Genomic DNA, 14,237 nt, shown 5'->3' with positions numbered 1-14,237 from the left:
ATTTTTGCTTTAGGTACATAAAATTTAATATTCTTTTATTTATTTCTGAGTTGTTTTATGTTGTATTTATAGTTTCTTTGTGAATATTTTTGCTTTAGGTACATAAAATTGAATATTCTTTTATTTATTTTTGAGTTGTTTTGTGTTATATTTAGAGTTTCTTTGTGAATATTTTTGCTTTAGGTACAACAAATTTAATATTCTTTTAATTATTTCTGAGTTGTTTTATGTTGTATTTTGAGTTTCTTTGTGAATATTTTTGCTTTTAGCTATAATATTTTTAATATTTTTTTATTTATTTCTGAGTTGTTTTATGCTGTATTTATAGTTTTTTTGTGAATATTTTGCTTTAGGTACAAAAAATAGAAAATGAGATTTGTAGTGCTTTTCAATATCAGGGTCATTTAACTCAAAAAAATTAGTATACACATGAAAAATAGAAAATGAAGGCAGAAAGGGTTGAAAGTTGATGATGTGTCTTTGAATGGTGCATACTGAACACACAAAAATTCTGGAGTTGTAATAAGTTTAAAAAATGAGAAGTGCCTTTGTAACAGATGAGTTTTTGTTTGAAACCCTGATACTCCGAAAGAGATTGTCCAGTTTGTACACAATGTGCATCCAGTTTTTGCCGTAACCCTCTCAACTTTTTTGCAAATGCTATGTGGGTGAAATAATGATACCATGTCAACTTCAACCTTTTTAGAGTTCATTTGTAGTGATTTTCAATATCAGGGTCATTTAGCTCAAAAAATCAGTATATGCATGTAAAATAAAAAATAAAGGAAGAAAGGGTTGAAAGTTGATGACGTGGCTTTGAATGGTGCATACTGAACAAACAAAAAGTCTGGAGTTGTAAGAGCAACTCTAGCAGACCCTGCATCTTGCCGGCCCGCAAAACTCCTTTGTAGTTCGCGGAGAACGGCTTTTGCGGGACGGCAAGGACGGCTGCAGATGTAGACTCCCCAAACCGACCCGTATATAAGTATATTCGCCGAATATGCTTTTATACAGGTCGGCTTTGCGGTGTCTGCTCTTGCACCGCTGCTTTCCGCATCTCATTGGCCCGCAAAATATATCAAATCCAGCATAATACAACAAACAGAAGCAAACTAAATAATTATTCAAATGCAACACAATACAACAATCATCCACATTACAAATAATTACTCAAATCTTAAATAATGCAATACAAAACTTGTGATGAGTACCAATACAAATGAATACAAAAAGGAGTCACTGTCCAGCCCTTTGCCAATGGTGCTCAATGAGATCCTCCTGAAGCTGAAAATGTGTGTCTGCATTTTCAATCTCCTTGTATGTCTGAAGAAAAGCTCTAATGCGGTTAGGTTCTCTAGCTTGTTTGACACGGCTACCCACATTGTCGTAGAAGAATTCCAAGTTCATTCCTCTCTCATCTTCAAGAATTATATTGTGAAGGATAACACAACATGTCATGATATTTTTCAAGGTTTTCTTATACAAAAAACAAGCAGGACCACGGACAATGGCAAACCTAGATTGCAAAACACCGAATGCTCGTTCAATGTCTTTTTGGGCTGCGCCTCTTGCACCCTTGCAAATTCACACTATTTTTTAGTTTTGGGTTCTTTGATGCTCTTGACAAATGTGCACCAAGGAGGGTATATACCATCTGCAAGATAGTACCCTTTTGTGTATTCATGCCTACTAATAGTGTAGTTGCAAGCAGGAGCATCACCACTAGCAAGTCTAGCAAACAAATGAGACCGTTGCAACACATTGATATCATTGAGAGTGCCCGGCATACCAAAGAAGCAATGCCAAATCCATAAATCCTCAAATGCTACGGCCTCTAGCACAATTGTTGCACCACGAGACTTGCCACAATACATTCCTTGTCATGCCTTCGGGGAATTTTTCCATGTCCAATGCATGCAATCAATGCTACCTTCACACGGGCTCAAATCCATCTACATGCACACCAGCGCGTCAAGGAACTATAGGGCTCGCTCGCAAAGATCACAAAATACGCACTAACTGGTGGAGGATGAGGCGGGTGATCCCAGGCGGCGACGAGGGGCGGGCTCGACGGTGATCGATCACCGGTGGCGGCAACGACGAGGGCGCTCTTCTCGCCGGATCCGGGGGGTCGGTGCAGCGTGATAGCGCGGGAGGATGGTGGGTGGCCCCGCCGCACGTTTCTACCCGCAGATTTGGCGGAATCGCCGGCAGCGGGCGGGCGAAAGCAAGGGCGGTCGGCGATGGAAGGGGTGGGGAAAATGCGTGCGGTTGAAATGTCCCTCCTGCCAACTACTTCTTTGTGATGCAGGGCACCGCAGTCGCGACGGGGAAACCCGCGTATTCGTGGGTTGGGGCCGAGATTTTGTCGCGCCCCCTAAAAATTTTTGCGGGCCAGGGCGGGATGCGGGGTCTGGTCGGCCAGGTTTTTCCGCCCCAACACGCATTTTGGCGGTTATTTTCTAGGTCGGGGCGGGATGCGGCGTCTGCTAGAGTTGCTCTAATAAGTTTTAAAAATGAGAAGTGCGTTTGTAACAGATGAGTTTTCGTCCGAAACCCTGATACTTCGAAAGAGATTGTCTAGTTTGTACACGAAGTGCATCCAGTTTTTGCCAAAACCCTCTCAACTTTTTTGCACATGCTATGTGGGTGAAATGATGATACGATGCCAACTTTCAACCTTTCCAGAGTTCATTTGTAGTGCTTTTCAATATCAGGGTCATTCGGTTGAAAGTTGATGGCGTGGTTTTGAATGGTGCATACTGAACGCACAAAAAATCTGGAGTTGTAATAAGTTTGAAAAAAAGAGAAGTGCCTTTGTAACAGATGAGTTTTCGTCTGAAACCCAGATCTTCGAAACAGATTGTCCAGTTTGTACACGAAGTGCATCTAGTTTTTGGCAAAACCCTCTCAACTTTTTTGCACGTGCTATGTGGGTGAAATGATGATACCATGCCAACTTTCAACCTTTTCAGAGTTCATTTGTAGTGCTTTTGAATATCAGGGTCATTTAGCTCAAAAAATCAGTATATGCATGTAAAATAGAAAATAAAGGCAAAAAGGGTTGAAAGTTGATGACGTGGCTTTGAATGGTGCATACTGAACGCACAAAAAGTCTGGAGTTATAATAAGTTTAAAAAAATGGGAAGTGTCTTCGTAACAGATGAGTTTTCGTCCGAAACCCTGATACTTCGAAAGAGATTGTCCAGTTTGTACACAAAGGGCATTCAGTTTTTGCCGTAACCCTCTCAACTTTTTTGCACATACTATGTGGGTAAAATGATGATACCATGCCAACTTTCAACCTTTTCAGAGTTCATTTGTAGTGCTTTTCAATATCAGGGTCATTTAGCTCAAAAAATCAGTATATGCATGAAAAATAGAAAATGAAGGCAGAATGGGTTGAAAGTTGATGATGTGGCTTTGAATGGTGCATACTGAACGCACAAAAAGTTTGGAGTTGTAATAAGTTTAAAAAAATGAGAAGTACCTTTCTAACATATGAGTTTTCGTTCAAAACCCTGATACTTCGAAGGAGATTGTCCAGTTTGTACACAAAGTGCATCCAGTTTTTGCTGTAAACCTCTCAAATTTTTTGCACATGCTATGTGGGTGAAATGATGATACCATGCCAACGTTCAACCTTTTCAGAGTTTATTTGTAGTGCTTTTCAATATCAGGGTCATTTAGCTCAAGAAAATCAGTATATGCATGAAAAATAGAAAATGAAGGCAGAAAGGGTTGAAAGTTGATGACGTGGCTTTGAATGGTGTATGGTGAACGCACAAAAAGACTTGAGTTGTAATAAGTTTTAAAAAATGAGAAGTGCCTTCGTAACATATGAGTTTTCGTCCGAAACCCTGATACTTCGAAAAAGATTGTCCAGTTTGTACACAAAGTGCATCCAGTTTTTGCCGTAACCCTCTCAACTTTTTTGCACATTCTATGTTGGTGAAATGATGATACCATGCCGAATTTCAACCTTTTTAGAGTTCATTTATAGTGCTTTTCAATATCAGGGTCATTTAGCTCAAAAAAATCAGTATATGCTCGAAAAATAGAAAATGAAGGCAGAAAGAGTTGAAAGTTGATGACGTGGCTTTTAATGGTGCATACTAAATGCACAAAAAGTCTGGAGTTGTAATAAGTTTTAAAAAATGGGAAGTGCCTTTGTAACAGATAAGTTTTCGTCTGAAACCCTAATACTTCGAAAGAGATTGTCCAGTTTGTACACAAAGTGCATCTAGTTTTTGCCGTAACCCTCTAAACTTTTTTGCACATGCTATATGGGTGAAATGATGGTACCATTCCAACTTTCAACCTTTTCAGAGTTCATTTGTAGTGCTTTTCAATATCAGGGTCATTCAGCTCAAAAAATCAGTATATGCATGAAATAGAAAATGAAGGCAGAAAGGGTTGAAAGTTGATGACGTGGCTTTGAATGGTGCATACTGAACGCATAAAAAGTCTGGAGTTGTAATAATTTAAAAAAAATGAGAAGTGCCTTTGTAACAGATGAGTTTTCATCTTAAACCCTGATACTTCGAAAGAGATTGTCCAGTTTGTATACAAAGTGCATCTAGTTTTTGCCGTAACCCTCTCAACTTTTTTGCACATGCTATGTGGGTGAAATGATGATACCATGCCAACTTTCAATCTTTTCAGAGTTCATTTGTATTGCTTTCCAATAGCAGGGTCATTTGGCTAAAAAAATCTGTATATGCATGAAAAATAGAAAATGAAGGCAGAAAGGGTTGAAAGTTGATGACGTGGCTTTGAATGGTGCATACTGAACGCACAAAAAGTTTGGAGTTGTAATAAATTTAAAAAAAAGTAAGAAATGCCTTTGTAACAGATGAGTTTTTGTCCGAAACCCTGATACTTTGAAAGAGATTGTCAAGTTTGTACACAAAGTGCATCCAGTTTTTCCTAAACCGCGCTACTACTATGTGTAAACATGTAAAAATATATATCAAAAATACATTGATCATCAATGATCTTTTTGTGTAGAATTTGAATTGTCAATAGGAATCTTCACCGGTTTAAGAACCGACGAAGATTCCTATTGCAGCCACACATCCTACACATAGAGTTCAATGAAGACCAAGTGCTCATGATAGTTTGAGAAGTAACATATTTAAGGTGGTAAAAACCCTATTATCGGAGCGAGGTGGGACTAAAAAACTGTTGCAGAAAGAATGAAGTAAAAAACTCTAGTACCGGTTTGTGGCATGAACCGGTACTATAGGTTATGGTGGGCTGCAGCCTGACACAAGCCTGCCACCACCTCTTTAGTACCGGTTTGTGGCATGAACTGGTACTAAAGGTTCGCCACGAACCGGTACTAATGAGAGCCGCCCGCCTAGCCATTGGAACCGGCACTAATGGTCACATTAGTGTCGGTTCTATTACAAACCGGGACTAAAGATTTGAACATAAGGCCCTTTTTCTACTAGTGACACCTAAGCATTGTCGCCTATGTAATATTATCCGGACTCCCTCCCGGATGTTCGGACAACTCTGTGCGAGTGGTCTAAGTTGACCTAGCTAGATCATCCGGATCCCTAGATGGATTGTCCGGGCATTGCCCGGATCATTCGGGTAGGTATTTGGATCTTCCTGGTAGGTCACTTAATGTACGAAATGGTCGCATTTTTGGGGATCTATAAATACCCCTCTCCCACTTCGGGAGAGGGTTGACCACTACATTCATATCTTCCCCAAGAACACAAGTGCTCCCTCTCATACTCTCCCACACTAAACCTTAGATCCCGAGAAGATTTGTGAGAGCCCTTGAGAGTTGTTCCAATTAGAAGAAAGATCTACTCCCCTTCCTTCTTTTGAGCGAAGCAAATTGTGATTTGAGCAAGTCTTGAGCTTTCCCCTAGGTCTTGTTACTCTTGGAGGTTGGAGACTCCAAAATGGTAGGAGTTCTTCGGAGAGGAATTGTTCTCTGTGATTACCCTCGAAAAGTTTGTGAAGGTTTGTAGACCACCTCAAGGTCTACCACTAGTGATTGAGAAACGCCTTCGTGGTCTTGTCACAAAGGGAGATAGGGTGATCCTTCGTGGTAACATCCACTTCTCTAACGTTGACTAGGTTCCCTCCAAGAAAGTGAACATCGGCATACATCCTTGTTTCTCGGAGTTGCGGTTATCCGTAACCCTAACTCCCTACTTATGGTTACTTGTCACTTAGTCTTTACTTTCATTATATTATGCTTGCTTACCATGCTATTTGTTGTAGTTGATTATCTTGCTTAGGCCCCGTTTGTTTGGGCTTTTGCTTGTGCTTTTGCAGCTTTTCCACTTCGGCCAAAAAGCCATAAAATCTCCTAAATAAGTGCTTTTGGAGCTTTTATGACCTTTGGAGTCAAATATTGTTATATTGATTCACCAAAAGCCATAAAATCTCCAAAAGCACCTATATAGTAGTTTAATGGCTTTTTGGTCAAAGTGGAAAAGCTGCAAAAGCAGAAGCAAAAGTCCAAACAAACAGGGCCTTAGAACTCTTGGAATTGTTAGGCTCACTTTCATATTCCGCATTATTGCCTAAAATTGCTAAGTAGCCGTTAAAATTTGTAATTCTACCTATTCATCTCCCCGCCCCACCACTAGGTCCATCTCGATCCTTTCAGCACCGGTTGCACTGAACCCCCATCCAATTACATCCCCTAAGTCTTAAAAATAGGTGTTCTATCAGTAGCAAATGATTCTTGGAACATGGAAATATCGGTTGGAGACTAGCACCACAAACTGTTGGAATTAATCTAAATTGGCTAACATCACAACAGACTATTGACTAGACAGAAAGGGAAAGGAAGGACATGAGACCATACCTCGGATCTATAGGACGTCTCGTTGGGAGGGGCTTGGAGATGATGTTGGAGGCCGAGGCCAGCAGAAGTCCACCTACATCAACAAAGCAGTGGCTCTGGCTCCCAACTTCTCGTCACCAAGAGCCACTGCAACATCATGCTCTCACCTGCGTCGCGTCGTGACAAGAGAAGGGGTTGGATTGGGATCCACCTGACGCGTCATCCATCGCATTGCTGACATAATTGTCATCGTAGGTAGGCAGAGCTCGGTCGTAGACGGTGGGACACAAGATGATGCGCGAATGACGAGGCATGGTAGCCGGTAGTGTGGTCGCCGGGGCCATGGTAACCGGCAGTGCCGCCAGTGGGGGCGTGGTCGACTTTGGGTGCCACAGATAGCGTGCAATCATCGGGGTCATCAGGCACAGTCATCAGTGCTGAGGTCGATGATGGCTTGCAATGTAATCTGCGAAGCCATTGTCGGCAAGTGCGGTGCACAGATCGCCGGGCAGATGAGAAGACGGAGAGGAATCGAGGGAAATGTGAAGACCGGGACGACTGAGGCGAGTGGGTGAGGGAAGGTGCGGTATAACCACCATGTTCGCGCGGTTCCTATGGGAACGAACGGCTTTCAAAGGTGATGTGGTGAGGCGCCCGGCACTGTGATCCTGCGTGTCATCCAACGGCATAGAGCGTTAGCGTGAAAACGGTCGTAGGAAATGTCAAGTGTATATCATTATCAACATACGAAAATATATAATTTTTAGGGATAATTGGTTTTATGCCCCTAGTTGTGTCTCACTTGACAGGATTGCCCCTAATTTCCAAAAGTCAACAGTTCTGTCCAACCCACTTTGGTCGTCTTGTGCTTTTGCCCTTTGACCGTCACTTTGAAAACTTCATAACTAATTCATACTAAATCAGAAAAATGCAAATAAGATAACAAAATGTTCGAAAAAACATCACATGTATGTCAATGTCACTTGCATTCATGGACTTCTACAAATGTCATTCCCTGATGAAACTTGACAAGCACTGAAAATATTTGTTATTCTTTGACACCAATTTTTTTGGGATTTTTTTTGAACATTTTAAGATTCTACTGTTCATGGTGGTGTGATAAGAGCTAAAACTCGGATGGGCACTTACCAACACTTTTGTTATGAATGCAAGTGACATTGACATACAGGTGATGTTTTTCAAACATTTTAGTATCTTATTTGCATTTTTCTGATTTAGTATGAATTAGTTATGAAGTTTTCAAAGTGACGGTCAAACGGTCAAATGACACAAAAACACAAGACGACCAAAATGGGTTGGACAGAACCGCTGGTTTTGGAAATTAGGGGCAATCCTGTCGAGCAGGACACAATTAGGGGCATAAAACCAATTATCTCTATTTTTATAATCAATCTAAAGGAGCAAATTTGATATTGAAATATGTTTATATAAACTTGGTTAAATTTAATGAAGTTTGATTTAGGATCTAGAACTTCAATTATTTTGAAACGGAAGAAGTATCTTGCATTTTATTCATGCGTGAGACAAAAAATCTTCAAAGCGGTACAATGCAAAACCGGTGATTCCGTGCCTTGTTCGATCGGTCACCGTCGCCGGCAGTCCGGCGTTGGTGTCAACTTGTCATAACTGCTCTGCCTTCTTTCCAAGCCCAAGGTCCGGCGGCATGAACTCCGCCACCTTCCTCGCCGTGGGCCTGGCCTTGAGCCCCTCCCACCACGCGTTCACGTGGGGCAGCTCCTCCACCATTGACGCGTACTCCGTCTGCATGAAGTAGCGCATGATGGGGAAGTGGCTGAGGTCGGCGAGGCTGATGTCTCCCCCGGCGAGGTACCTCGACGCCGACAGCCGCGCCTCGTACACCTCCAGCACCTTCCTCAGCTTGGAGACGTTCTCGTCCACCACCGCCTGGTCCGGCGCGCCGCCCAGGAGCGGCGACACGATGCACTGCACGAATATGGCGGCGGCCGCGGGGTGGTGCTGGTGGGCCTCCACCTCCAGCCACACGTCCACCATCGCCGTGGACTCCGGCGAGCCGGAGCCCAGCAGCTCCGGCTTGTGCTTGCGCAGCACGTGCCTCGCGATCGCGCGCGACTCTGCGTGTGGGATTTCAGACTCTTATACGTAATATCTTGGTTCCTACTTCAGAGAAGAGAGGATGATGGAAGTAGGTGTACCGAAGAGGGTGAGGTTGCCGTCCTCGAGGACAGGGACCTGGCCGAAGGGGTTCCGGGCGAGGAAGTCCGGGTGGCGGTGGTCGCCGGCCTCACGGCTCATGGGAACGAGCTCATAGTCGACGTTGGCCTCCTCCAGGCACAGCAGCGGGCGAGCCACGAACGGCGACACCGCCCACCCGTACACCTTCACCTCCGGCGCCATCGCACCTTGCTTTGCTCTGCTTCTTGGAGCACATAGGCGAGTTCGTGAATAAATAGGCGCGCGGCTGCTGATACTTCCGTGGTATGTGTGTTGGACGGTTGGACCGTGCCGTCACTGCTTGCGTCCTGACTAACGATGTAAATTTGCCATCGTGCATATACTAGTTTTTTTGCGGGGTGAAAGAGAATTTTATTCCATGGAAATAGAGTTACAATCAGCTGGCAAAATTTCAGCATATAAGGTGGGAAATTCTGTAGCCAACAAGCCGTGCTACACTCCAATCTCTACTCCTAATGAAGCAGTTGGTGAATAGTCCGCGCGGTTTATTTTCGCTGGTTTATTTTCGTCATCCTCCCACCATCGTTTTTTTTCCGTCATCCTCCCACCTCTGCTTACTCGCTACCCTCCATCGAAATAAACCGGTGCCAAAAAAACCCCTGGGATCGATCCCTCGTGCCCACAGCAGATCGATCTCCGCCGCCAACCAGACCTTCGCACGCCCGATCCACCCCTACGCCCCCTCCGCGGCCGATCCATCCCTGTGCCGCGGCCGGTCGAAACCTTCGCCGTCGCGCTTGCAGGAGGCGGTTATCTGCTGTGGGATCGGGCGAGGAGACGGGGCCGCGATCCCGATTAAAATACGCCGGCGATTACGACCCCGATCCGACGGCGACCCCCTTCTGGACACGCACAGGGTCTCAACCGGCGCTGCTCCCCTTTTAGTAGTACGTAATGCAAGTTCATACACAATAGTTCATACACAAGGTCATACACAAAATCATCTCATGAGGTGGCGATCTGCTGTGGGATCGCTTCAGGAGACGGGGCCGCGATCCTGTCTACGTGACGCCAGCGAACACGAGACGCAGGCGATCATGCCCAGGATCGCACAGCGATCCCCTTCTGGACGCGCCCAGGATCCAACTTCTGCTGTACGTATTGCAAGTTTATACTCAATAATCGCTCAGTACCTATGTTCAAAAAATACATACAGAATCTCAAGTTCATACTCGATAATGACTATCTTTGCTGGAGCATGGTAGGCCAAACACCCGTTCTGAAATTGCATATTTGAGTTGGTTGCTTGTACTTACTTGGATTGCTCAATGTCGGCAATCTTAGTGTACATATACATCAAGCACACGACTTCCTTTCCTGGAGCATCGTATGCCAGACACCATTTCTGAAATTTGCAACAGAATCGCTTAGGAGCTGTTTACGCAAGTTGCTGTACATTTTCATGACCCATTCCAGCAAGATCCGGTTAGTGTACATGTTTGCATAACTGAGTGTGTTGCTTTTACTTACTTGGATTGCTGGGTGTGCTGCTTGTTCTGCTAACTTTGCACGGCCAAGAAGCAGCCTGTCCAATAACTGAGTGTGTTGCTTTTGTACCGATGAACAGTTCTCACTGCCTAATTTTGCATTGCAAATTAAAATTCATAATCTTAAATACTTTATATGTTGGAATACGGTTCAATAATTTAGTGAACAGTCCTAAGTTTAACAACAAGCTAAGTAAGCATAACAATTTACCAGAGATTCCTTTCCATTTTATGACCTCATTGTTTTATCCATGCCTGTCTTCTAAGTCCATCTTACTGATTCCATGAAATAGCTGTCAGCCATAATATGTAGGCCTTGGGAATATCTGTCACGAGAAATGTAAAACTATTATGGTATGTACATGTCTTCACTAGGCACTTGCATGTATGTAAATAGCTATAAGTAATAGATGAAAACACTTGTTAAGTTTTCCTATTGGAAAACATAAAATATTTAAAAAATGTTCAAAGAGAGACAATTGTTTGAATTTTTACAATCAAAAACGAATTTTATTTGTAACAGAGTCATATTCCGAAGAGATGTTTCATGCTGATTCACATGAGTCATAGGGAAGAACAAATATTGATGATGATAGTATTACCAGGTCGTACTTAATACGCATATCAATTGCTAGCAAACTAACTTTTCACAATCATGTGAAAAAGGTAGGCAATGTAAACTTTCAGTAAGAGATACAATAGTGTGGAATCAGCAAAGTTTATGTAACCATTCAAAATGTCAGTTAAAAAGTATATTTATTTTATTTATCCATGGCAATCATCAAATGTAAACTTAATATTTTTTTACTGGTAAAAGGTTAAATGGTTTTAAATTACAAGAAGATCAACAGATTATTTCGTGCACTCAACTTCTCCAATATTGGTCCATTCTCTTTCTTCCCTTTGCTCTGTTTAGTCCCTTCATGAAAATCACAGTTAGTAGGAAAACAATAATTAGTAAACTGAAGAAGCTTATCTCGAGAGATAATTTATGCATGTCAAAATGCAGTACTTTAAGAAAAACTTGCAATTGATATAATAGACTTTGAGTTATGTACAATAGCAACACCAATTATAATTTTTTTTAAACTGACCAAAACTGGGTGATTGTCTCTCAATGCAATATTTAAGAGTGTTATTTTGATTACAAAGCAGAACTACCATCACATGTAAGTTTTAGACCCTCGCGCAAAAATCATCATGATTCATAGTTAAGTTTAGTATTGTTCAGACTACCACAGATCTTCCAAACAAAACAACAAAAAATTCAACTGGTCAATTTTTTGAGTGAGCAAGGCATAGTTTGGCAGTATAATTTTAGTAAGAACTGAACTACTGTGAAACCACTATTTTTTGATTTGTGGGCAACAAATACTCTGGATGCTAAAAAACATACATTTTCTGAGTACTGTCAAGTCCACCGAAGTGTTTTGCTGGTATTTTTTTCCTACAGTATTTTCAGATAACTACTTCATGGCCAAATAAATTAGCATCTGCTAACTTAGCTTCGCCTAAGCAACATGTTGGAAGGATTAATCAGTGTGTGCTAACGGATTCCGGCTTAGTCAAAAAAACCAAAATACATCACTCCCAAACGCACCCTAACTGGACTTCAACACACATAGCAGTAAATGTACTCCATAATCGTTACACCCTCACATAGCATAGACAAATAATGAAATGGTTATTGATAGTTAACCAGACACGCGACTGTATGAAATCAATGTGAACCGGTCATTTAAGTCGATATTTTGTTCTCACGTACCTGCTCCCATGCCTTTTAACATATTGGTGTTGTAGGAGTTGTAATTGTCATCCCCCGGCTCCATCTCTCTGCTCTCAGTGCTCGTTCTCAACACCGCATGACACACATCTCGGCTCACACACAAATTTTTTTTGGTTAGTTTTATTGATAGGCAGATGATCAATAGATATTTAAATTGAGAGATTTTAAAATAGCGTTGTTATACATAGATTTCTCGAATTTAAACGGTCAACATGTCTACTATAGATACGGAGGAAGCTAGCATATGTACGATTGGGGCACAACAAATAAGCTTGATTAACAAATTTAATTAAATCATTTAAAACACATATTTTCTTTTTGTGTTTTTTGGAAATGTAATTTTTGGATATGAAATTTTCCTATTATACATATACAACCAGATTATACAACCAAATAGCATTGTACAACCAAATAGTATGCATGTATATAAACAATTTAACTTGAATAGCAAAGTAATTAAAGCAAAATATATTTTTCAAAAGGGCGCAAAATCTGACTTATGCAAACTGCCAACACTAACAGAAATGTAACACAATAAGAAAGAAACAATTCTGTATCATGCTCATATTATTGTTGCATGAGGTTGACACATCTTGAAACAAAAATATAATAATCATGTATCATGACCACAAATATAAATTATATCCTCTTCTTGCCTCACAGAATTAGACTAGACTGAGAACCTAACTACTGAACCCAGTTCCCAAACGTTGAAGAAAGCAGTTTGCTAATTTTGTTAATTACAAGTCAGATCAAAATATAATGTTTAATCCAACTGAAAAATCTTGTGGAAGATCTGACCAAGTATTTTGTAGACAACTGCATGTACAAATACTATATCACATAATAACAGGTAGCTTTGACTACTTTTACAAATACTGAATTATGATAGGGTGAACATGATGCAGACTTACCATATAATATTCAAACAATAAGCAGATATGTCTGCATGCGATATTTAATGTATGGAGCTTGAGATATTTGATGCATGGGGGGTGGGGTGGTTAGGGAGGAGCTTACTCGTGATGAGCAGCCAGGCATGCAAGTAATAACTGGATTTGTGACCGTCGTCCGTGCATTGCCGAGACAGAGCTTGGGGTATGCTGTCTCCCTCTCATCACAAATCTCCATCAACCTGGGGTGGGCGGTTGCAAAGAAATCATCAAAGCCGCGTGGTCGATAGACGGCGGAGGCTGCGACGTTGAAACATGATTGCGGCGTCAAATGGAAGGGGTCGGGCACCCGCCTGACTTACTTGAGCACGTGCTTGGTTCAGTTCATGGCGACGGCAAGGCGGAGCGGATAGGAGATGAGAGATATGTGGCGTCGGATGACGATGGAACAAGGGGACTGGCGCTCGCTCTGCTTGCTACGGATAGTAGTAATCTAGTCCATCATCATTACACACACAAAAAAATGGTGTAAACCGAAATGGCCATGGGTGGAGCTGCTTACCGCGGAGATGGTCACGTTGACCTTGCTTCTCAACTCCATCAACGCCGGATACGCGCTACTCTCGTGGCGCATCAGGTCGTCCGTCGAGGAGGAATAACACCCGTCGCCCGCTAGATCTACGGTGCGACCGTCGTCGCATGGATTCGAGCGATTCGGTGAGAGCCGTGGTCGTCGGTTTTGCCGCCGTGGGGGCGAGAGCGCAGACAGTACAGTGGGTGAGGGAAAGGAGAGTGGAGAGGATGCTGCCGCCGCCGGGTCAAGAGCGGCAGGAGTGGAGTAAGGTAGGGGAAGGAGAGTGGTTAGGTGTTTGTGTGATAGATCTGCCGGCGGTCGGAGTTGTGCGGCAGCCGGCTGGCCGATGTAGGCGGCGTTGCTGCGGGGGAGGGGAGAAGTCGAGGATTGGGATGCGGCGGGGGAGGGGAGAAGTGGATAGGAAAGTAGTTGTTGACACTCTCAA

The 14,237-nt window shown here is 42.6% G+C and overlaps 1 protein-coding gene across 1 annotated transcript; it reads right to left on the bottom strand.

Annotated features, from left to right (window-relative positions):
* Nucleotides 1-8,426: 8,426 nt before the first annotated feature.
* LOC119303142 (glutathione S-transferase 4-like) lies at nt 8,427-9,220 on the bottom strand. The gene is made up of 2 exons (XM_037580236.1): nt 9,013-9,220; nt 8,427-8,931 (listed from the first exon to the last, which is right to left on the bottom strand). Exons 1-2 carry the CDS (start codon nt 9,212-9,214, stop codon nt 8,459-8,461), a joined length of 675 nt encoding a protein of 224 aa, XP_037436133.1. The 5' UTR covers nt 9,215-9,220; the 3' UTR covers nt 8,427-8,458.
* Between the last annotated feature and the right edge of the window lie 5,017 nt (nt 9,221-14,237).

Source organism: Triticum dicoccoides, chromosome 1B (assembly GCF_002162155.2).
Source record: "Triticum dicoccoides isolate Atlit2015 ecotype Zavitan chromosome 1B, WEW_v2.0, whole genome shotgun sequence".
NCBI lineage: Eukaryota > Viridiplantae > Streptophyta > Magnoliopsida > Poales > Poaceae > Triticum > Triticum dicoccoides.
The sequence above is the reverse complement of the archived record's forward strand: the minus strand, read 5'-3'. Positions and strand labels throughout refer to the sequence as shown.